General features: G+C 43.1%; 2 protein-coding genes across 6 annotated transcripts in view; one reads left to right on the forward strand and one right to left on the reverse strand.

The window, feature by feature from the left end:
- Positions 1–11,668, forward strand: part of LOC102933943 (cytochrome c oxidase assembly factor 1 homolog) — a 133,964-nt gene extending 122,296 nt beyond the window's left edge. Inside the window, exons 9-11 of one of the 5 annotated variants that reach the window (XR_006288840.1) lie at positions 2,319–2,466; positions 5,126–5,247; positions 6,567–11,668. Coding sequence is in view for 2 of the 5 variants with exons in the window: in XM_043540537.1 (XP_043396472.1) it covers positions 2,319–2,333 (15 nt within the window). In the remaining 3 variants the exon portion in view is untranslated. Of the gene's footprint in view, positions 1–2,318; positions 2,467–5,125 lie in introns of those variants that run through there. The other 4 variants (XR_006288839.1, XR_006288838.1, XM_043540537.1 and 1 more) reach the window with 4 other exon arrangements.
- Positions 1–22,821, reverse strand: part of STK17A (serine/threonine kinase 17a) — a 59,938-nt gene extending 37,117 nt beyond the window's left edge. Inside the window, exon 1 of the mRNA XM_037890001.2 lies at positions 22,320–22,821. Within this exon, the coding sequence (XP_037745929.1) occupies positions 22,320–22,498 (179 nt within the window). The 5' untranslated portion in view covers positions 22,499–22,821. The remainder of the gene's footprint in view (positions 1–22,319) is intronic.
- Between the last annotated feature and the right edge of the window lie 2,312 nt (positions 22,822–25,133).

Raw genomic sequence — 25,133 nt, forward strand, 5'->3', positions numbered from 1 at the left:
AGGCTGCAGCAGACCATGGAGAATTGGTAACGACATCCTATTCTTGGAGACAGCCCCAAGAATGTCGAACACCAGATAAGTGGTTTCCTCCACTACTACTGAAGGTAAATTCAATGCAGATGTCATGCGATCCATCAGGTCACAGAACTGTGGAGAGTCATCAGAAGGGGGAAGAGGCAGAAGCCACTTCCCAGGTGCTCATCTGGTGAAAACTCAGGATCATGGTCTGTGTCAGCAAGCTCTCTTTTAGAATAATAAATTGTCTCCTCTTCTTCTTCAGAATATCTGGCACCACCGAGATGCCTACAGATCCGAAGATTTCTCCACAACCAGTCCCTTTATAAATGAAACAGCTGTCCAGCCGTAAAGGAGAGTGTCATGTTGTGGGGTGTAATCCAGCCCAGTGAGAGGTTGTCTCACTGCCTGCCCTGTAACCGAGTGCCTTAAATGTTATTCTGCTGTGGCTCACAGCCTGTACCCTGCCAGCCAGCAGAAAAGCATACGCTGAATGTGTGTTAAGCAGGTTTGACTCAGTAACTGATTACAGCAACCTGGTTGTTACACCCCAGCCACACTCTGGCATACACCAGCTCTGGTTATACCCAGTAGAGATGACCCCAACACCTCCCCCTCCCTGAATCTTTCCAAAAGTATGTGCTCTGCAATGTCCTTTCCTCGACTTTTCAGAGGAATATTAAGGTTTGTATGCTCCTCTATAGAGACATAAAGGACAGCTTATCACTTTAACTGGAGTTAACAATCACTAAGTCAAAAATAGACCTGATTTCGTTTAGATTACAAATAAAAATAAAAAGAAAATAGAATATTAAGTTATATCAAGGGATAGAGTTAGAAACTGGTACAAGCCAATAAAAGTGAAAACATACTTTCTAGTGGCCAAGACCTAACACAACAAACTATAGCCTTTGTTTTAAAACAAAAGCTCAGACTGTATGGAAAGGGATGACACTCGCCAGGTGAAAAATCCATTTGCAAGCCCTGTGTATACAACTATAAAATAAAATGCAACAATTTTTGTGTAATACAACCAGTTCTTACAAAAAAAAACACAGACCTAGAAGTGTCTGATTAGTTCTCAGACTATGATTATATTTTCTAATACCCTTAGAAGTTTTGTATCTCTGCTTTTAAAAATAAACACTACACTAGGCAGTAACTAGCAAACTAGATCAATACAAAGGGGCAAGTGTAAGTAAGGACTTTAAAAGCCACCAGTGAAAAAGTTTTTTTTAAAAAGAGGCAAAGTTTGAGATCTGGAGGTAGTGCCTTTAAACTGGTTAGTTTTAAATTTGATTCTTATTGAAAAGCACCTCAAATACAACATGCTTTGCTAATCTTTCCACACAAACACCTTAAAAATACTTAAGGTAGTTCTACATATTCCCCTTTCAACTGAACGTGTGTACGAAGCCCAAATGGCAGCTTGGCATAGTTCTCTGATTGGAACGTTATGTAAGAATGGGCTCTGATCCCCGTAGGGGATTGTATATTTTGTTGTTGGTAACGTAAATGGATGCAATTCGAAATCCATTTTGATAGTCTTTGTTTTGAAATGGTTGCACCCTTCAATTGTTCAGTGGTGGAAATGAAGAGTCTCTGTGACTTACAGAAAGGTTTTGTTCTATCTAGGTAGAATGCTAGTGCTCTTCTACCACCTAGAGTGTGGAGAATAGATTCCTGTGTAGATCCGTGTGGCTTAGTGTAAAACATAGGTAGATGAAGAGGTTGATTGAGATGGAACGATGAAGGTACCTTCGGTATGAATTTAGGGTGTCATTGCATAGTCACTTTGTCTTTAAAGAATATGGCATAAGGAGGATGGACCATGAGGGCCCCAATTTCACCCACTCTATGTGCTGAAGTGATCGTGACCAGGAACGCTACCTTCACTGATAAATGTAGTAGAAAACAGGTAGCAAGTGTTTTGAAAGGGGCTGTGGTAAGTCCTCTGAGGCCTAGGTTTAGGTCCCATGCTGGTGTAGAGTTGCAGACTTTAGGGTACATGTTCTGAATGCCTGCGAGGAAGTGTTTCATAATCATGCACGAACGCTGAAAACCATCTATCTTGTGGTGAAAAGCAGCTATGGTTTCGAGGTGCACCTTAAGTGAACTAATACATAACCCCATCTGTTTCAAATGCAACATGTACTCCTAAATCAAATGTATTGGCGCTGTAAGTTTCGGTATGTATCTGTCGTGAGACCACAAGGAGAACCTCTTCCATTTATGGAGGTAAATGGTACGCACGGTAAGTTTCCTGCTGTTTAGCAACACCTTTTTAACCTCTTCCAAATCAGGTTAATTCGTTGTGATGGAGCCATGGAGAAGCCATGCCTTCAGGCAGAGTTTTCCTAGATTCAGGTGAAGAACAAGACCCTCATCCTGAGAGAAAAGTTCCTGACAGAGAGGAAGGGTGTACGGGGTGCAAAGCGCCATGCTGTTCAGGTATGGAAACCACATCTGTCTGGGCCACGTTGGAGCTATCAGTATGATCAAGGCTCTGTCGGTCCATATCTTGTGTATCACTCTGGATAATAATGGTATGACTGGGAATGCATACAGGAGAGGCGTGTTCCATGGGATGAAAAAGGCATCTCCTAGGCATTGCAGTCCTAGTCCTGCTCATGAGCAAAACCCTGGATGTTTATGGTTTCGGATGTTCCAAACAGATCGATGTGTGGTGACCCCCACATGCGGAATATGTGTTGTGCGATGTTGTCGTTCAGTTCCCATTCATGTTCTTGGGAAAACTGTCTGCTCAATGTGTCTGCCATCGTGTTCTTTTGCCCCGGGAGGTACGACACAGTAATGGTAATACTGTGGATAATGCCCCAGTTCTAGCATATTATGGCTTCTGTGCACAGGGAAAGAGATCGAGCACCTCCCTGTCTATGCTGAACATATAGGCACGTTGTCTGTCATTATTTGTTTCTTATTGGTAGGAAATGTTGGCACACGTTTTGAACTGCTCATAATTCGAGTAGATTGATGTGTAATAAAGACGCCACAGGAGACCATTTCCCTTGGATTGTGTGTTGGTTCAAGTGTGCACCCAATCCAATCAGTGAGGCATCTGTAGTGATCAGGATGGATGCTGGGTCTTGGTGAAATGGGACCCGCGCACACATTGTGTGGATTTAGCCACCATTGTAGTGATTGTATGACTTTTGGTGATGGTGGTGACAGGAATCTATTTAGACTGTGCTTGCGTGGTATGTAGACTGTTCTCAGCCATCCCTGGAGACAGTACATGTGTAGTCATGTGTGCCTGACCACAAGATCGAGGCCGCCATGTGTCCTAATAGTTATAGGCAGGCGTGTGCAGAGCCTCTTGGACTGTTTGTGACTACCAATAAGAGTGGTCATTGTGGAGAATCTGGTCATTAGTAATGAAGCTTTAGCTTCTATCGAGTCTAGGTAAGCTCCGATGAATTCTAGTGGTTGAACCAGAACTAGGGTAGATTTCTTCTCATTTATTTGTAACCCTCGGATATGGAAAAGTGTCAGTAGTTTGTGTGAAGTGTATTGCTTTTGCTTGAGTGCAACCCTTCAATAGACAATCATCCAAGTATGGGAATATTATAATTCCTTGTCTGTGTAGGTGTGCTGCTACTACAGCCAGGGTTTTGGAGCTGTCGAAAGTCCAAATGGTAACACACTGTATTGGAAGTGGTCTCTCCCTACTGTGAACTGTAGGAATCGTCTGCGTGCGGGGTGTATAGTGATGTGAAAATACGCATCTTGTAGTTGAAAGGTGAAAACCAGTCCTCTTCTTCCAGCGCTGGAATCATTGACGTCAGCGTGACCATCCTGAATTTGTGGGTACGCACAATTTCGTTGAGTTTTCTGAGATCTAAAATGGGTTTCCATCCTCCATGTTTCTTTTGAGTCAAGAAGTAGTGGAAATAGAACCCCTACCCGCTGTGTTGTACTGGAACATGTCCCACAGCAGCTAGCTGTACAAGATGGTTTACTTCTTGTCGTAGAAGATGCTTGTGAGAAGGGTCCCTGAAGAAGGACGGGGAAGACGGATGGGTAGGCAGGATGGAGATGAAGGGGATGGTATAATTAGAATGTCCTATCTCCACTACCCAGTGATCTGTGGTGATGGATGCCCACGCTTGGTAAAATGGCTGTAGTCGGTGGCCAAACATCTGGGTAGGTTGTGTAATATATACGCTGGTTTTCAGGGGAGGTTGATCAGACCCTTGACCAAATCTTCAAAATTGCATCTTGGTTGGTGGTGCCTGTGACGCAGTTGACTGGGACTGAGGTGGTTGGTGTCTCTGGCACGAATTGTCGAATGGTCTCTGGTGCCAGAGACAACGTGTCCCTGTTTTGGTTATAAGGTTGGTATCTCCTCCATCTATTAGGGTATGTATACATGCCCAGGGTTCAGAGCGCCGTTCTAGAGTCCTTCATTGAGTGTAGGACTTCACCGGTCTTCACGGAAAATAATTTCGCTCTGTCAAAGGGAAGGTCTTCAACTTTAATTTGGAGGCCCTTTGAGATTCCGGAGGATTGTAACCAGGATGCCCATCTCATGACTACAGCTGTAGCCGTCGTGTGAGCGGCCGTATCCGTGACATCAAGGGACACCTATAGCGCTGTCCTCACGACTAGCTGTCCCTTGGTTACAACAGATTGGAATTGCTCCCTTCTGTTCTCTGGGATGTCCGCAGGGAACTCATTAAGTTTCTCATAATTGTCATGGTCATACTTAGCCCGTACGGTGGTGTAACTGGCCGTGCAAAACTGGAGAGTCAGACAAATAGACTCTGCGACCTAACAAATCCAGTCTGTTAGAGTCCTTGTCACGTGACATAGATTTATACTGGGGTTACTTCCCCAGTTGGTTCACCGTACCCACCACCAAGGAGTTTGGTTGAGGGTACAAGAATAGGAAATCCACGCAATTTTTGGGCACGTAATATTTCCTATCCGCCCTTTTGCTGATATGGTATGGGGCTATGGTAGCTGGAGTTTGCCATACTGATTCTACTGGTTCCAGGAAGGTGCTATTAATTGGTAATGCTATCTTTGTAGAGGATGCCGGGTGTCGTATTTTTAGAAGCTAATGTTGATTTTCAGTCTCCTGTTCCAGAGGGATGTTCTGACTTTGTGCGACCCATTTGAGTAAGTCCTGGAATCGTTTTGAGTCATCTGTGATGGCAGACAGAGATGGCATTACCGCCTCGTCTGGAGATGAAGATAAATTGTGGGCTGGTGAGCAGTCTTGTGGATTGGAATCCTCCAACTCCTCGGAATCCACATGCACCTCCGAGGGCTCAGTGGCTGTCACTGTAGAAGGGTGAATTTGTCACCTCTGTGGGGTGTGAGGTCTGTGTGTCTGAGATCTGTAGATCGCCCGTGGGTCCCATTGTGCCCAATGCATTGGGAATGGCATGGCTGGGCACATCCATGGGTTAAGCCAGACATGGGGGCACGTCCCTGTAACTGGTTCCTGGCACTTGTATGGGATGGAGAGGAGTGTCCTGAATAGAAGACTGCCTCTTTTAGGTCATCTTCCCCATCGCTTAAAAATTGTGGGGCATTAGGTGAGTCCATCTGTACTGGTGCAGTCGGCACCAGAGAACAGTTTGTGCTGAGTACAGGTGTGCCAGGCTTGAATGATATCTCAGTGCCAGTTGATTGACCGAGGGAGCGCGGTCCCATGGGCGTTGGTGCCATGCTCTTATGTGTAGACGTCTGTGAGATTAGTCCTGTTGGTACCGTCAACTTATGTGTGGCCTCGGTTGATGCCAGTGATGCCGACTTAGTGCGTTCATGCATTGGCTCTGCAGCATGTGGTACCAGTGGAGGTGGCATTGTAATCAGAGGCGGTATTGGCACCGTGTCCTTCCTCAAGGCATTTGGTGCCATGGAGTACAAGGCTCATTTGTGCCTACTACTCAACACCTAATCTCTGCTGGCATAGGTCCCAATACAGACGGTGCCGGAGGTGCCTGGAGCATCAAACATGCTCACCCTGCTGGCCGTCGGCACCAAGGGTAGTGATCATGCTGGAGACAGTTTCCTCTTCAACAGTTCTCTGTGGGTTGGAGATGCCTCCCTCTTCCTTGATTTTCTGGAGGAAAGGGAACTCAATCTGTCCAGCGAGGAGGCACACAGGGAATCCCCCGATGGGGTTTTTTCTGAGATAGAGACGGTGGCGTTAGGGATTTCTCCATAAGGATCATTTTAAGTCTGAGATCCCTTTCCCTCCTTGCTCTGGCTTTAAGATTGCTGCTGTGGTTGCATTTTTGAGGGATGTGCACCTCCCCCAGGCAACTGAGTGTCCATTGGAGACAGGCATAGCATCCTTACACAAAGTGCAGCGTTTAAAACCAGGGATGCCTGGCATTTTCGTTATCCAATTTTGTCGTAGTATAAGGAGATAGAAATGGAGAGGAAAGCTCTCCGATTATATATATATATATATATATTTTAAAACAGGGAAAGGGTAAGTGGTTCAACAGAAACCTAAGACTAACTATTAACTAATTACTGGGAGCTAAACTTAACTATTTCTAAATCTTTTCTAGGTAAATTTCTGACACCGCCCCTGGAGCTCCATCTGCAGCTGAGGGCGGTCGAGAAGGAACTGAGGGGGTCAGGACGCGCGAGCACTAGATGAAGCGCCAACAGTACCGTGAGACAGCTACTGCACACGCGCGTCCCAACCAGGCACTGCTACCAAAATCCTCTGATCAGCAGCACCGGGACACATCAACACCTGAAGTGGAGCACCCACAGGGACAGCTCTCAAAGAAGAACTTAACCATACTAAATAGCTCAGTGGAGAAAAAGTTACACTGTCAAGACTCCACTAATAAGAGGCTACAGCTTTAGACTTGGGAGTCTTTCAGCTTTATTTAAATGGGACCTACTTAATCTAAATCACAGGCATGATTTAAGTCCGCATTTTCTCACAGTGGAATTAGAAATATCAGATATTTCCACCGATGTGCAGGGACAGAAAACATTTTTGATAGCTGTGTGCTAACTGTTGGCAAAATATTGACTAAGTGGCCACTCCTGCAATGCCAGGAAGAACAGATACTTATCAACCTCTTTTGAGGTTGTTTTACAGTCCTAGGATTTCAAGCAAGTTTCAAAAAAATTCACCAAGGCATCCAAAAAATTGGGCACCAAGGCATCCATCCACCAAAGTACTTAAACACATGGCTAATTTGACTTCACTGGGGCTACTGTTGTAGTGCTTCTCTGTGTTATTTTAAACTTCCTTTAAATGAGTCACTGTTATAGACCGACATGTCGAAAGAGATGGTGCTGAACAATTCAATTAGATTGCAGTAAATCTTCAGGACTAGATTATTATAGGTGAGGCTCATAATGCTGCTAATTATGAAGGTTTTCTGACACTTCCCATTGTAAGACTTTTCAGTTGCTTACAAAACTTTGCCCAACTTTAACCATTCAGGCTGAAATTTATCATGCTAAGCTGGGGCTCTGACAGTGAACCTGGAGGGGGACAGTAGGACTGGCTAAGCAAGGAGACTTGGAAGAGGAGCCAGAGGAGTGGAAAGTGGGACTGGGAGGGGGAACCTGGGGTGGGGAAAAGAAGGGGCGGAAGAGTCTATGACCACGTCAGCACAATCTCCTCCAGTGCCTGTAATGGAATCCAAGATTCCTGGAGTTTCACCATTCCTCTGCTGTCAGCAAACATATCTATGAAACCAACTGGCAAAATGTGCATCTCAAATCCTGTGTAGTGCTGGTCCAGATAGCAGCAATATGTTGTCATCTTCTATCAGTTACTCTGGTAGCTCAAGTGGCAGGGGTCTGTGAAGTGGATCTAAAGATTCCAACCCTTCTGACTACATGTGGGTGCCAACAGGATGCCACATAATGGAATTTCTTCCTCCCTCCCTCCCCCCAGTTTTGTCTTTGTAAAGATTTAGGAAATTATACAGAAAACTATGTTAACAGACCATTAAGGTTGCAAAATAAAGCACTCAGAAAATGCCTTAATTAAGGTTGCTTGTGCAAGTCTGACCCCTTGTGCATATGCGCTATGATACAGTATTTAGTAACATGATTGCAGACTATTTGCCACATTTTGTGTGTGTAATATACATACAAGAGTACTAAAGTACTTTAAGAAAAATGGCTACTGAACTGCTAATAAAGATGTTTTGCCGCAATTACCGCACTGGAGAGTAACAAAAGTACCTATCTTAAAGGAACTAGATGTGATCTTGGAAATTACACATCAGTCAACCTTACTGCAGTATCAGGTAAGCTGGTTGAATCAATTTAGAAAAGAATAAGACCTCTTGATATGGTAGCAATAAATCAGCTTGGCAAATAAGAAAATCATGTCTCTCTAGTCTACGAAGGCATGTCAATAAAGTAGTGCAGCAGGAGAAATGGCTGACACTGTATTTGAATAAAGGTTTTATAAAGTTTCTAACAAAGTTCTACAGAGGCTTTGGAAATCAATCACAACGTGAGAAGTAATGTACTGTCACAAATTAGAAACGGGCAAAAAAGAAAGGCTATACTTCATACAGTAACTGTATTTCTTGATGTGTGGTCCCTCTCAGTATTCCACTGGAGGTGTGCATGTGCTCCACATGTGTGAGACCAGAAGATTCTTGCTAGCAGTGTCCGTTGGTCCACATCTGAACCCTTTTACTCCTCCTGCTCTGAGCCAACAGTATGAGGGGTGGTGCAGACTGACTACCTCTCCAGCTACCTTTCTGCCATGAATAGCATTAAACGCACTGCAGCAGAAGGGAAGGAGGGAGGGTAGTTGAACAGATAGTGACCACACATCTTGATCTCCAATTACTGTACAAGGTAAGTAACTTCACCTCTCTTAGCTCTTCAAGAGATGCGTTGTATATTCCACTATAGAGACAAAGGATCAGTCCAGACAGAGGACCCAGAGTATCATAGACACCATCCTGATTTCATAAGAGGGATTGTGCACCTGGAGACTAGTGGTAGTCTCCTCCGTGGTGACTATCCTAATTTCCATTTGACCTCTCAAACTTATGAGTCACAAGCAGTTGTCATTGAGAAGAAGGGTCCAAAGATCCCCGCTGTACTACTGATTGGAGAACTGCTCTGCCAAAGGATGTCAGCTATAGTAGCTTGCACCAGGGCATGATGTTTCACAGAAGCGTGAGCAGAGCTCCGTGTTGCTGCTTTACAGGAGAGGGTCATCTTAAGTGAGGCTACTGATGCAGCCTAGGCTCTAGCGGAGTGGGCCTTCACATCTTGTTGGGGAGGAATCCATCAAAAATATTTTCTGATGGGAGGCTGGGGTTAGAAGGACTATAGGGTGGGGGGGGAGGGGGAAGAGACACGTTATGTTTGCTACATTGCACCTTCTAATGCTTCCTGAGTGACTCCTAACCCTTTTGATAATAAAAGGGTTAAGGGGCTGGGTGTTATTTGTAGAGCTATGATTTGTGGAATTTCTGCTATGGTGCTTGAGTACAGATGCCTAGTGAGCAGAGGGTTACCTTTAAGTCCTTTCAGGAATGCAGCAACTCAACTGTCTTCTCACTAAACAAACAGTTTCCCCTCAAAGGGCTGATCCTCCACCATGAACTGGACATCCTTGGGAAATCTGAAGGATTAGAGCCACAACAACCAATGTATGACCACAGAAGTTGCCATCAAGAACAACATTATATCAGCTGCATCAACTAAGGCTTGAAGGGATGCTCTGGCTAACAATTTACCCTCAGTGAGTGCTTGGAATTGCAGCCTATCTTTTTGTGGGAATTAGTGAATTCCTCAAGCTTAGTATAATTAATAAAATCGTATTCTGACATTAAGGTTTGGTAATGTGCTATATGAAACTGTACATTCAAAGTAAATATTTTTCTTCCAAAAAGTTCTAAGTATTTAGCTTCCTTATCAGAGGGGAGTAGACACTGTCTACTTCTTTCAGTAACAGCTTGTACTACTAATGAATTCAGAGCAGGGCATATAAATAAAAATTCTGCCCTTTAGATGGCACAAAGTACTTCTTCATTCTTTTTGGAGTGAAGGCACAAGTAGCTGGAGTGTGCCAGATGGTCTTGGCTGATTCTAAAATGGCTTCGTTAATGGGACCAATCTCTGGAGAATGCAGAGTAATTTATGAGGGATGTCCTGCAATTCCTCCAGAGGGATACGGAATGTGTCTGCAATCCTCCTCAGTAAATCTTCAAGTTGCCTGTTACCACTAGGCAGTGATGGTGAAGCTAGTACAATCACACCTGGAGATGACGATGACAATCACATTAGGGCTGGTGGTTCAGTCTGATCTAGTTCCTCCTCTTCCTCCACTAGTTCTTGAGGAGGTTTGGGATCTTCTTTGCAAACGAAGCGTTGTCTGGATTCCCAATGGGATCATCTAGATTCAAGATATTGCATGTATGGATCCGACAGTATCCAGTAAGGCCAGTTTGAGAGGTCAAATGGAAATTGGGATAGTCACCATGGAGGAGACTACCACTAGTCTCCAGGTGCACAATCCCTCTTATGAAATCAGGATGGTGCCTATGAGACTCGGGGTCCTCTGTCTGGACTGATCCTTTGTCTCTATGGGAGTGGTGATGATCTCCCACTAAACCTGACTTTTCAGAAGCACTGGCAGTTTTGAATTCTATGGATGGTGCTGCCTTATTATGCTCAACTGGTAGACTGTACTGGTGAGTGGCTCTCCCTACCTTGCATGCTCTGGACCAGTGGTGTAGAGACCTTCCTAGTCAGAACGGGTTCCAACAGAATTGGGGATTCCAAGACCATATAGATGGACTTGTCCTTGGGGGCCTCATATGTATCCCCTGATGCAAGTGAACAGACTGGCTTGTCTTTCTGTGGTGTCAGCGGTTTGATCTCATTGCTGTCTTCAGTACCAACAACTCCTTTTCTTGGTGCATTGGTACCATCAGTGTAGGAGGTACCTACTTTTGTTATTCCCTCATTTGTATTGGGGACGGTGCAGCTCCTGCACTTAGCATTGGTTTTGGGGCACTTCTGCCCTTCAGAGCCAAGAGAATGGTACCATGTTCCTTATGAGCTTCTGAAACTCCCTACAGGGGTGTAGAGTTTGACCTAACTTGGAGGTTGTTGGAGAATAGGGATGTAAATATCATTTAAAAGAGTACTCATTTAAACTATTAAAATTATCAGTTAACTCTTTAATTGTTAACAAGTTCACGGTCTACCCCTGGCTTGGGGGGGGCGGCACCCTGCTGTCTCTCCTTGGAGAGCTGTGGGATCATTTGCGTGTGCATGACTGGGCACCTTGCACTGATCACACCCTCTCCCAGTTACTAGGTGTTGCCTAATGCGGCTAATTTGGCGGATCGCTGCCGGGAGAGCAGCAGTGCCAGGGCAGATCCAAATGTTCTAGTAGATCCAGTGATTCCCAGGCAGACCCACCGTTGCAGCCAGCTGCAAGAGAAGCAGAGCTGGAGGGGACGGGGTTGCCAGGCTGCCCCCAGCAGTGCCCTCTCTGCCAGGCATGGGCTGATCCAGCGGTGCCCCGAGCTGTGAGAACGCTGCAAGCTTCAGTGCCCCCCTCCCCCTGGGTATTGCTGTAGCGTTTTTAATGTGCACATTAGGTATTACAATGTCACAAAATTATTTTATCAATCTTACTCCTGGGGGAATTCTGCACCATTGCACAATGCAGAATTTTGCAGAAATTAACGTTGTGTGCAGAGAATTTCCCTTCACCCACAGAAATGGGCTGCAGTGCTGCTAGCCGCCACTAGGAGCTACTGGACTCGACAGAGCCCAGTTTGCACACAGAAGACACTACTGGGGGGAGGAAGAGGGAGCTAGAGGGTTCCTGGCAACTGCAGTTCCCAGCATGCCCTGAGGGAAGGAGCAGGGAACTCCATGCAAGCCTGGGACTGAAAATCAGGCTGGTTCTCCCTCTGCATCCCTGGGCTCTCGGGGGAGAAGGGGACGGGTGTCTGGGGAAGGTGGGCCCTGCAGCTGGGCTCTGGGGAGGGATGGGGTGCAGGTAACTGAACTGGGGGGACCCTACGTTTGGGCTCTGGGAAAGAACGGTTTGGGTGTATTGGCGGGGGGGGGAACCCCGCAGGTGGGCTATGGGAGGGGGGAAAGAGACAGAGAAACAGGAACTGGGTTGTCATAGAGGTTTCTTTAACTCTCTGCTCCTGGGGGAATCTGTGCGTGTCTGTATTGTTACAGATATACTTGCTGACAGGTATTCTGAAATAAAATTACCAAAATAACTGAAACTAGTGTGATTATGCAGCAAGATATTGACAAATAAAATTTGCAGAATTTTAAAATATTGTGCTCAGAATTTTTAGGCGCAGAATGCCCCAGGAATACAATCTGTTTTAACTGCAATATATTAACGGTAAGACTAATACTTACTGGTTAACCATTTAACATTTTACATCTTTATTGGAGAAGAGGCCATCTTATTGGATGAGGGCCCGGAGGAGGGATTTCTCATCTCTTGCGAGAGTGCTTCCTACCTTCCTCCGTTTGGGCTAGTCCCTTGCTCTACACCTACAAACCTTGGAGCTGAAGGCCACTGGAGCAGTGCCTTCTTGATGCCTCCACCTGACGTACAAGGGTATCTGACAGGCCAGGTTGGACTGAGGCTTCATGGCATAATCCATTGGAAGTCTTCCAACCCAGTACTCACAAATTTAGCAAATGTGACTTTGGAAGGATTGGCAAATACCACACTTTGAGGGGATGTGAGCCTCACCTAGGCAGTAGAGGCACTTGAGGTAGTCATCGCTGACCAGAAAGGCCTGAGGGCAACACACGCAGTTTTAGAATCCCCAGATCTTGGGAATAACTAGGCACTCAGGAGGGAAGTGGGGCGGGAGGGGGGTAGACCCACCAAACCCTATTAAGAATTATAAAAAATATAAACTACATTTTAAACTATTTACAGTGAATTACAGTTAGATGCAGAACCTAGCTAACGAAGAGGTTCTACCTCAGACCACAGGCAGCAGAAAAGAACTGGAGAGCGTCTTGCACTGCCCCTTTTGCCCTCAGTTTGGAACACAAAGAGAAAAAGGCAGTTGAGGACCTAAGGATATTGTTAGCAAGAATCTTCTGATCTCAATTATATGGAGCACACACCACCACCACCCCTCCCATGGAATACACATAAGGACCATAACTCAAAAAGGAAAATAAATTTTCCCCTTTCCAAAAAAACCCAAAAACAGTGTGATGACCCAGTTCACCAACAAACTATCTAGAAATGAGGATAAATAGGGAGATAATTTTATCTTCAAATATTTTAAAATAGACAGACTATAGAAGACTAAAGAAATTCATAGAGGAACCTAGCAAAGCTAAATGAATAGGCAGCACCTTTACTGTTGACTAATGAAAGTGAGTGCACAACAGAAGGAACTATTCCTACATATTGGTGGCTTTTAAAATTACCTCTAACCTCTCTGGAACAAGACCATTGTGTTATTCTGGATACCCTGATGAAAATGTCTGCTTTTTTGACTACCCCTGGGCATTGAGCACTCTCATATTTACTAATGCAATTAGATAAGTCAATGTTGGCACAGTATTCCAAGTAACGGTGTAAATTCACTATATTTCAGAGATACAGAAGAAATAAATGAGATCCAAAAAGAGGTGATAAAGATTAGAGGCATGGATAGAGATTGAAAAGACTGTGTGTGTTTAATTTATAGAGGAAACAAATTAAAAAGCAATGACAGAGATACACAAAATAATGAATGTTAAAGAGGCAGTTAAACAGACCTATTACCCTCTAACATAACCAGGGGACATGTGATAAAAGGTATCAAATTTAAAAAAAAAAAACAAACATAAAATACTTTTCCACAAAAAACATGATTAACCTATGGAACTTGTTTGCCCAAGGTATCATCTTTTCTCCAAGACTAAACACAAAAGGATGAGCCGGACCATTGTTTGTCCATGTCCAGAGTCCTCTCCTATTAAGCCTTGCAAGGGTAAATCCTGTCCCCTATATTATTCAATACTTGTCTGAAGTTGCTGGTTAGACATATGGGCTGAGGTGTAGAGCTGAATGTTGTTTGTGTATTGCTGACCTCTCCCTTGCCTCAGATGTCAATATTACTTTTTGCCAGCTGTCCAAATACCTGGATGAGGAGCAGCTGGCTGAAACTAAACCCAAGCAAGAGAGAAAAGAGAAGGTGTTTGGAGAAGACAAGGTCCTGAGACATCTTCCTTGGTCAAATGCATCTGCCTGAACATTGTAGAGTCAGTGAATAGCATTGGGGTACTCTTGGCTATCCATGATTGTGAACGACACCCATGTTCTCTTGCAGCTGTCCAGAACACTGTGCCCTATCCTATCAAAAAGATCTGGTCACAATAATCATGTTTTCATGACTTCCAAATTAGATTATTGCAAATCCTACCTATAAAAAAGGCAAACAACCTAAGAGCTTCAACTGGTATGAGAAAAAGCCCATCTGCTCAGCAACTGACACTAGGATTACAGCACCTCTGGTTCCACTCATTACACTAGCTCCAGTGAACACAAAATCCAATTCAAAAAGTCTCATTCTTAATATCTGTAGCTCCTCACAAGCCTGACCCTAGTTCCTCAAGAAACTGCATCTCTCCCCATAACCATGACCTCTATCAAATTGTCTATGAACAGGAGGAGAACTGAAAGCACGAGAGAAAACTTTGCCATGAGATAGACATAAACCATGGAATCAATTCCTACAACAGAATTAACACTACCCTCTGAACTTTCAGAACCAAATACAACACACACTGCTTTAATCTTAGCTATCCCCAGCCCACCCCTGTACGTTTAAAAAAACCAAAAAAACTGCCATGTTTCATGCTATTCTTTACAGTTGCAAAAGGTAAGATCCTCCCCCCACAAAACAAAACTTGCGGGGTGGTCAATACTATGGTGAGATGAGTCAAATACATATATAGTAAGATCTTAAAAATGAATTAGATATTTAAAAAGGATGAGAACAGCCACAGCTGCATTAGATGACAAGCAATTAAAGATGCAAAATCTGTCTTGCTTCAGCATACAAGTCAATTCTAAATTGAGTTTGGCAGAAATTTCTCATAGGACACATTATTCCAGAGTTGTTCACTATGAAGTTTCTTGTACTTCTCTGAAGCATCTGGGAATGAACTGATCACTTTCAGACTGCATACTGGGCTAGACAGACCACTGGTCTGATACAGCACAGCAATTATGTTCCAGCATCAAGTATTGTTTTTATGAAAACTTTATTCAGTACCGTAAAGGCAAGCTCCGCAGTAGACTCCTGGTACCTTTTGAAAAAGAAAGTATTTTAGTTCCCGGATTGCTAACTGAAAATCAATTAAGTGAAACAAAATAAAAACCATAGACATTTAGGCTTCCTCCACACACACTAAAATAATCTAAATTGCAACCACTGATTTAATCAGGTATATTTATCATTATTCCTCAAAGATAGCATTTGCAAACATTAACTGAAGTACAGTAGACTGACCAGATGTTCACAAAAGCACATGGACAGTAACAATGTGGGTTTTTGAAGCACTGTGAGACCCAAAGTAAATATTTTCTTGAGAAACTTCTTCATATTTAATACATATGTCAAGATGATAACGTGTTTTTTTTTAAATGCAGAGGGTCAGGAAATGCAAAGCTACTTGATAGAACCATTAATAATAATATTTGATTGTGCAAGAAACAAAATATCAACTACAAAATAACATTATTGTATTTCATTGCAAAAAAAATCCCACAAAAATGATTTTAAAAGATTGAAACCAACATCTATTTTTAAAAGATCCCTGTCAAACAGCACCTTTGGAACTGGCCGCTCAGGGCCTAGAATAAAAACTGCCCAATGGACTAAGCACCCTGAGATGGACTCAAATGCATGCTTGGAAGGGGTAGTGGAAGAAAAGGAAGAACAAAAACCAAAGGACAGGCAGGGAAGGGTACCATGGGAATCATGTGGAGATGATCAGAAGGCTGCACGCTCTAAAGAGCTAAGTAATGTACAGTATGCACAATGGTTCTTTTTAAAAAGCTAATGTCGTAATATATTAACCATATAGCCAGTTAATTAAAAAGTGCTCTCAAAGTTTAAATTCTGATCATGAATGACATCAACTATGCTAAGAGAACCACTGGAAAGGACTCTAAATTGCCTCAAAATGAAGACATGTAAACTTGACAAATCTGAATGCCATGTTTACAATATGAAGTATTGCAGCAAACTAATTTTCAACAGTAAGTAGTTATAATCCATGCTGACGCTGCCCCTTTACAGCAGCAAAAGATCAGTTCTTTGTAGGAACAAACCTAGCATGGCCTAATGGTATTTGTGTCAGAGCCAAAAATCAATGGGAAGGCTTCCATTGGGTTTGGATCTGACCCTTTAATAGCATGTCATTTTAATACCCTATAAAAAGTTTTACTCCTCATGATTTAAATACTGACTGCTGGAGTCACAGTTTGTATAATCTCAGTGTGTAATTTTCCTCAAATTACCACAAAGTCAATACCACTCATAATTTAGCTCTAAACTGTTGACCAAAGTAGTTTGTCATACTTCATCTCTCTCTAAAAACAAGATATTGATTTCATGAAGCACAAGAAGCTGCTCTGAAGTGCATACAAAAGCTGTTTTGGAAGCAAAGAGGAAGTCTAATATAAATACTGGTATTGCCAGATTCACCAAAATATTTGTCATTATGGAAATACAATATCTATTCACAAAGCTCTACAAAGAAATAAGACACAGTGTGTGCTACGTACGTACAGCACAGTTGAGGTAGATAGAGGCCTGATGCATCACTTAATTAAAAGGGTCAGGTTACACAGACGTTTAGACTGTTTACAAATATAATTCTTAAAAACTGGTTACTATGCAACTAGTAAGATTCATGCTTGAGGCAACTCCAGAGCAAAGATCCAACAAAAATGCGCTGGGCAATCTAAGTTGATTCAATATTATGAAACTTGATATAAATTTGTACTTTTAGAGAGATATATCAGGATAGGTCTTTAAAAAATAAGCATTGTGTTATATTACCAAGTGTTCAGACAAGCTCCAAGTTGGATTCTCCTCATTTTCCCTTTTTTCAAAGTCTTACTTTGAAGTCTTAATAGGGAATTCTTGGAAAGCAAATGAATTTACTGTTGCAAATATAGTAACAAGGGGACAAACCAAGAGAAAGCAATAGCTCGGGGGACCATATGATTAATACAGGGGTAACTGTGATGACTCAAGTTAGAGAGGAACAGATTGGGGGTGGGGGAGAATACTAGGTAAGAAATAAATCACTGATTAAGTTAAAAGAATCTAACATCCACACTCCAACATGACAAAGAACATGTTTAAAAGCAAACTAATTTTTAGTCTACAATTCATGTTTTATTACACAATCTTCAAAATAAAAATTCTACTTCAAACTGAAAATGGATTTTCTCTGAAATAACACAACTAAAAAGCCCAAGGTCACTTCTTCACTCTACCATCATCATTAGCATTATTTAAATTGGCACACATCCTGGCTTACAGAAAGGAAACAAAAAAGTCTTAGTAATTGCAAATGAAGCAAGAATGCTTTACATCATATGTTTACCCACATTTTGGGTTGTCATGGGTTCTGCTAGGGAGCAGCAGAGAATCTGACATTACTTTAAGTAATCTTTTCTCAAAGTGATCTGCAAAACCTCCTGTCACCACTGTGGGTGCAGTATTAATAGTGACTTCTATGAGCATATTCATCTTTTAGAAAGCTTAAAAAGAGATTGTCTGAAAGGAACGGAACTGCATAAAATTAGCTATAGAATTAATTCATCACAAGTGCTATTTGTCTGGAGTGCACTTCCTCCCACTCCACACTTTTTCTGTTGTTAAGGGCAAGAGAGAAGATGGTTTTTAGCAAGGAGGTTTTAATCGCAGAATTTCTTTTCAAATGATGGGTCCAATTGCCAGCAACTTCACTCCCCATTTCTATCTCTGTCCATCACATCCCCAGAGTCTGTTCCACACCTGTTATATTTGTCTGAAGAAGGTCTCAGGTAACTGAGGCATAGGACAAAAAAGTGGCAAACATACAGCATGTGTTCTAGTTACAAGTTCTTATTGCTGGGGGGGAAAGAAACACACAAGCATCCAATATCACGGACCAAGAATTGAGACTCACAACATTAATGTAGGTTAAGTTCATTGTACAGCTGGGTACTATCATGAAGGCATGTGTCAGTCTGCACGTGAAGTCACATCTCTACATCTGAAATGTCCAGAGTGTGAAACCAAGTTTCCATATTATGCTGTTCCACCTGCTTAGTGCTTCTTTAGAGCCTTATTCTCTGTTCATGATAACTGAGACTCAATATGTCCTTTTTATTCAAAAGAAAAAGTGAACTGAGGGAATCAATAGAATTTTACTGTAGAGTCCCATATTCTTCCATCTTTTGTCTGGGAAATTCTGAGGGCAACTGCAAGAACTAAAACAAACCGTCTTTCTGATGAGAAAGCAGCACAGTGTCGGGTGGACACCACTTGACCAATCTGAGAAGCCGGAACAGCTTTTGACATTAGCAAATTATGAGCTTTGATCTGGTACATAGCAAGTTACAGGTCAGTTAACAAAAACATTAATAAACTTAAGAATTTTATAAGTTTGCCTAGAAATTTAATAAGCATATTATTGTCTGCAAAAGTACTATTAGTCTGACAGCTACACTCCTCTCCTCCTCGCAAAAAGAGCAGGTTCTATGTAAATCAACACTGCAAGTCAGCACCTTTACAAGGAACTTTAGACAAAATAAGAAAGCAAACCTGTAGGAAAATTAAGGTTGAGATTACCTTTTTGGATATACTTTTGGTTTCACTATAGAATGGGCTTATGACAAAAATCTAAACAGTAAGTATTCAGACCTGTAATAGCTATAAAACCATTTATCATCTCTACAAAGAAATCTTATTAAAAAGCATATTGCTCCACATTTTACAATGAAATTTCTATTACAATGGTCTTAATTGCAATATTTAGTACACTCATGTTACGCCACTTGAGTTAGCCTAGCTCCAGTGAGAGCAACCGTACTTCGAAACACTGTCATGCTATCACTGAAGCTACAGACGTCTGATTACCAGCACAGAACGATTTGATTAGCAGATAAGTTGTAACTCATCCTGCTGCATCCCCACTGCATTACTAGTTTCAGCCGCAGCATCACTGGAGCTTTAACTCACCACCCCCAAGTCTGAGGGTGTGGCTCACCAGATGGGTATATGGTATGCACTAAAAGTTTCCCAGTATTCATTAATATAGTCCCATTTCAAACAGTACGACTTTAATGCACAGTAAAGAATTTTTTGTGCACGCCAGCAACGTTCACATGGACCAGTTAATGCACGACATGCTAGTGTGCACTAGAATTTATACCCCTCTGGTGTGGACTAATGCACTGCATAGATAAGCCCAAAGATGCCACTTAACTCGAACTAGAGATTTTTATGTGTGGATGGGAGCGGGGTTAGGGACAAAATTTAGTTATACCTTGAGCTAACAATACAGTGAATACAAGCCATAAATATGTCCACGATTTCCAGTAAAAGGCCTGTTGCATGCTAGTGCAATTTTATAAAATGAACAAAAACTGCCACTAGCATTCCAAACAAGGGAAGATGAAAAAGATTAGGAGTTTCTATAAAGTCTGCAATGCAATTCTATCTCCTATATCAGCTCAAGTAGTTTTAAGATGACAGAAAACATCTGAACATAAACATTTGCTTTCAAAGTCAACAGTACCGTCATCTGAACAGTACTTGCAATATGGAAAGCTTCACATTAGTAAAATCATTCTCATTCTTGAACTTCTCCAATCTGTGTGTTGAACGAGGCAGCACAAAAACCAGATAAGAATTCTTTTGGTATTTCTTCCTGAACCAGTCTTCTTATTACAGCATGTGCTGTAGGTAAGGTGGGACTGCTGCCTGACCCAGTAGCTGACCAGGTAATCTTTTGAAACACAAATCTAATGTATTCTCCCTTCACAAAAAACAGGGATTAAAATAAACACAGCGTGTTTGTGTGCACAAGGGATGCTTTCTGCCTGAAAAATAAGATTACTATTCATCTGTTAGACACATTAACAAGTGTTATAAAAACACACACTCTTAAGTCATTAAGAAAAATAAGCATTCAATTTCAGAGCCAAAGCCCCTTTTATGAACTGACACAGAAGAAATTTAGCATGCTTTATCATCCGTTTTCAATAACAAGATGGACGCAAATGGCAAAGAGCCTTTTAATTTCACTACATTTGTTTTGCAACAGTGAGCAAAAATTCCCTCTTTATTAATATGCTTTTGTTGAATCCAGGATCCAACAATTTCAATTTTTACACTACCTGAAAAAAAAAATCTTCAGAATTAAGCTAAGAAATTAAATCTACAAACAAGCATATGATCTCTTTATATTATGAGGAAAAAAGATCTCAGAGACTTTTGTGGAGTTGAAAAGCGGACAGTATGAACCAAAATTTCTGCAGACTACTGCAGAAAAAAAATGCCACAAGTCCCAGCAGTCATGGAAAAAAATGTCTTAAAGTACAGCTTTGATCAGAAAATGACTATGTAAAAAGGCATCTTGTTGAGATTTGCTTGTCCTAATTATACAATACAAAATTTACTGCACTACTTCTCCCCCACACCCCCATTAACAGGGCAAAGGTATGAAGCCCCATTAACCTTAAATTAATAATTTTTTTATGCCAGGATGGATCATCATCTAGTTCTAGTCTAACCTTCCTGTATAACACAGGCTAAAGAACTTCACCCAGTAAGGCCAGCATCACAAGCCCTTATCTCATGGTTGAACCAGAGCGTGCTGGAAAGACACCCGATTTTGATTTTAAGATTTTGTGATGGACAATCCACCACATTTCTTGTTAAACTATTCCAATGATTAATTACTGTTGCTTAAAATTTGTGCCTTATCTCTAGCCCGAATTTACCTAGCATCAGCCTCCAGTTGCTGGATCTTATTATACCTTTCTTTGTTACATTAAAGAGACCTATATAGAAACCTTCTCCCTATATAGATATTTAAGCGTGTTATATTTTGCTGATCTCATTCTGATTAATTAGATTTAATGCCAAAGTTAACTTGAAATCTAGACAATTTTAAAGAAATTTTTAGAAGTAGTTAACAGCAACTATACTTGTTCCTGCATCTCGCTATTTTTGTGATTTTACAACCATTCCTATTTCCCCCCGCCCCCCCAAAGGAAGTGTTTCTCTTCCCTATTGCTGTGTGAAAGACCCAGGCAAACAAAAGGATTACTGACTATACAGGAACAAATGTGTCACTGAGTGCTGTCAAATGCAAGTCAACTAAAAAAAGAAGAAGAGAAAGTAACTTCTCTCTCTAATCTCTCTCAGTGACAGTAGTCATATATGATCAACACCCTGATGTGGTAAAACTTTCAGATGGAAGTGTTATTTTTAATATGACAGTGTCTCCAAGTTCAAAATGCAAAATGTTATGTGTATGCTGAGGAAGCTCGATATAAGAAGAGCTGAGCCATAACCATGGAACTCAATTCAAGAGTCACTTCCCAGAGCATAACTTTTCATAACTTACTTTCTTTTTGAGGAGTGGTGAAAATCCCACACTGGGGAGAAAAGCATAATTGAAGAAAAAGACAAAACAAAACCCGTCTTCCCCACCCTGCTCTAACCACTTGCTTCCCTAAAAATCGTCTGTTTTTCCTTATGTCACATTTGACCTAGTTCAGGTAACAACAACAATCATCCACCTCCTCTCCTCTCCTCTCCCTCCCCGCCCGGGGGGGGGTTTGGTAAATTAAGGAGAAGTGGTTTGCATTGACTCGGGGCGCGGGGGGGGGGGGGGGGAGACAGGCACGGCCAGCGGCAGAAAGCTCCCGTGCACGGACAGCGCCCAACACGACTTGTCCTTGTCTACACTGACCAGAGCCAATCGCGCGGCCGGCGGGAGCGCCCCCCATACTGGGCCCCGTGGAGCATTTTCCCACCTGCGCCCAGGCCAGTGGCACCGATCAGGAGAGAGCCGGGCGAGCGCTGCGCGGGGCAGAGCGGAGCCGCGGGCAGGGCTGCACCAGCACCAACACTTGAGCCCACCGGGACCGTCTCACCCCTTCCCCGGGGCTGCGGGGGGGAGAGGCTGCCTGACGGACCGGGCTAGGGGGCTCCGCGAGCCGGGCTGCCCCCCCGTCACTGGGAAGGGGTTCGGGCGCCGCAGGAGCGGGGCGGTCTGGCGGTCGGCCCGTCGCTTACCTGCCGAGCTCCCTGCCGGGGCTGAGGCTGTAGCGCTCGTGGAAGGGCTCGGTGCGGATCGCGGTGCGGATCTCGCTCAGGAAGCCGCCCCGCCGGCGGCCCCGGCCACAGGGAGGTTGCGACGGCGGCGCCCGGCTCCCGCGGGAGCGGCCCGGCGGGGGCTTCTCCTCAGGGCTCATGGCGGGGAGCGGGGGACGAGCGCAGCCCTTGTCCTTGCGGGTAACGGTCGGGGCGCGAGCCAGCAGCACCCGAGCCGTAGAGCCGAGTGGGCAGCTGTGGAGGCAGCCTGCCGGCCCGCACGCGCCGCTCCGAAAGGAGGGGGGTGGGGCCGGCCGAGACCCCGCCCCTCACAGCCTCACCTTTGCCGGAGAGGGCGTGGCTGCCGCGACGCCAAAAAAAAAAAAAAAAAAAAAAAAGGGCGGCAGGGCTGAAGTGGCGGTTGGCGGCGCCACCTGCCGGGCCCCGCACGCGCCGTCTCGGCTCATGCGGGGGAGGGGTTGCGTGTGTGGCCGCGCGCGCGCGTGTGCCCAGCTTGGGGGGCAGCCGCCTGCTGGCCTCAGCCCGTTCACGCGGGGGGGCCGCAATGAAAGCGAACGAGAAAGCGGCGTTTCCCCCAAGCAGCCTCCTCCAGTTCCTGCACAAGCTGCCTCCCTGGCACAGCGGCACCTGCACTAAGGAGATGCGGTGACAGTGTGGCTAACTGCGCCCGTGCAAAAGTCCTGGCGTCCTCCTCTCCCTCCCCTCACAGCCACATCCCCAAATCCTCAACTGATTAAAACATCACAAGCCGAAAACTATAATAAAATTCGGGTTCTTATTGTCTTCTGCTTTTTGATACTTTACCCTTCATGGTTGCTGAGAAAGGCTTGAAAACATGAAGCCTAGAAATCAGGCGACTCCAGGAGCTGAAGCTTTAAGCAGAGCCCCAAATATTGCAAGACTAGGGATACAATCAAGAGGGCTGGAAATGCTGCTCCACGCTGAGCGCTCCAGGCTGTATGTGTAATGTGTATAGTGAGCAGCTTGTGGGTGTGTTCATAAAAAACAGGACTTGTGTCCTGGCCAGATACCAGGCCAGAACTATGTTGAAAATAAATAAGCCAGCTCATTCCTCTTTGCATGACAACATTTTTAAGAACTGTAATGCAACACATAATGCTTGCTATAAGTGAGGGTCAAACTGTGGTCAATAGGCCAAATACAGCCCATGCAGTTCTTTAATGCTACTCTAATATAAAGGAGCAGCTCACACCATAGGTGGATACTAGCATGCACTGTGGCTTATCTGCTTGGATTAAGGCAGAATATTACATTACTACTACTAAATATTAATTGTGTTACAGTAGCACCTACAGATATTACTTAAACTGTACAAATGCATAATAGGAAACGGCCCCAAAAAGCTTATAGACTAAGTAGACAAGCCCTTTCCCATCTTCCTTGGATGCCAATTTGACTGGGGCAGCAGAGCTACCTCAGTCAGCTTTCTGCTGGTGAAGAGATATCCTGCACAGGCATAAAGTGGCCTTGACCAGCTGGAGTATGTGCTCCAGCAGAAACAGAAGGGGACCAGAGATTAAAAAAAAAAAATTAGAATCATGGAAAGATTTCCATACACTGAGTGACTGAAAATATTAGGACTGTTTAGAAAGATGTGATACAGATATATCAAACTGACTAGTATAGACAATTTGAGTGCTTCTACTTAGCCTCACAGTACAAAGACAAGGTATATCCAATTATCCTGAAAGGCAATACATTACAAGAAATATTAATATTAAATACTTTTTCCTCACTACACAATGCATGATTAACTTGATACAGTCACACATCATTGAAACGAAGAGTTTAACAGGCATTTTTAGAAGGATTAGATATTGATATGGATAATGAGAACATATATAGTTACATTAAATGGGATAAAAAATATAGGGGTTATGAACCTTCTTCCAGCCATTAGCCAACCACTGACTTCTGGGGGTTAGACAAATATTTTTGCAATGAGCAGGTTATTCCATAATCATTCATTATGGGTTTCTTGCACTTTCCTGTGAAGCTTTTGGTTACTGTATATTGTAGGACACTGGATTAGAAGGAATACTGGACTGATCTGGTAAGAGAATTTCTATGCTCCTAAATATGTTCTAACTTGGTAGGGCAGTCCCGTTTCACTGTCTAGTTCTATGGAAACTGGAGTTTTCTCCTGGTGGGAAGGGTGGTTGTCTAGTGGATAAGAAATGGAGTATGATGGGAAGAAGTTAGAGGAATGGTCATTTTTATCCTACCTAACAACTCTGAAGCGCTACAGTTTCGCTTTAAGTACATTTTGAAGAAAAACCTTCTGTGACACTACCATTTAAAATAGACACTGCTAAAGCATTTGTCTCTTTTAAATGCAGAAAGACACCCTTTGCTACTGCCTGCCAATATCCAGAGCCTACAGCAGAAAAGATTAGTGAGGTAATGGCCCCACATATAGGAAAGGATTCTAAACCACCCAGTCATTGATCAATGATGATTCAAGGGTGAGTGAGAAAATCGATGACTGAATAGTTTTGCAAATGCCAAGTCAGAGTTGCAAAATGAAATATTTTTAAAATAAATTACAAAAAAAAATATAAAATTGAAAAGCAACAGAAATCAGAGCTGTGTTAGAGACTGACATTTTCAGTGCATATCTTACAGAGAATTTGTGTAAATGGTAATTGGGGCAGAATGTTATTGTTAAGCAATAAAAACTAGGAGTTAACTATTAGTTAGGAAGTTGTTAAGGTTGAAAGTACACATTAGGGGTGTTAATTAACATCCAGACAA

The sequence above is a fragment of the Chelonia mydas genome, chromosome 2 (genome assembly GCF_015237465.2).
Source record: "Chelonia mydas isolate rCheMyd1 chromosome 2, rCheMyd1.pri.v2, whole genome shotgun sequence".
Classification (NCBI taxonomy): Eukaryota; Metazoa; Chordata; order Testudines; family Cheloniidae; genus Chelonia; species Chelonia mydas.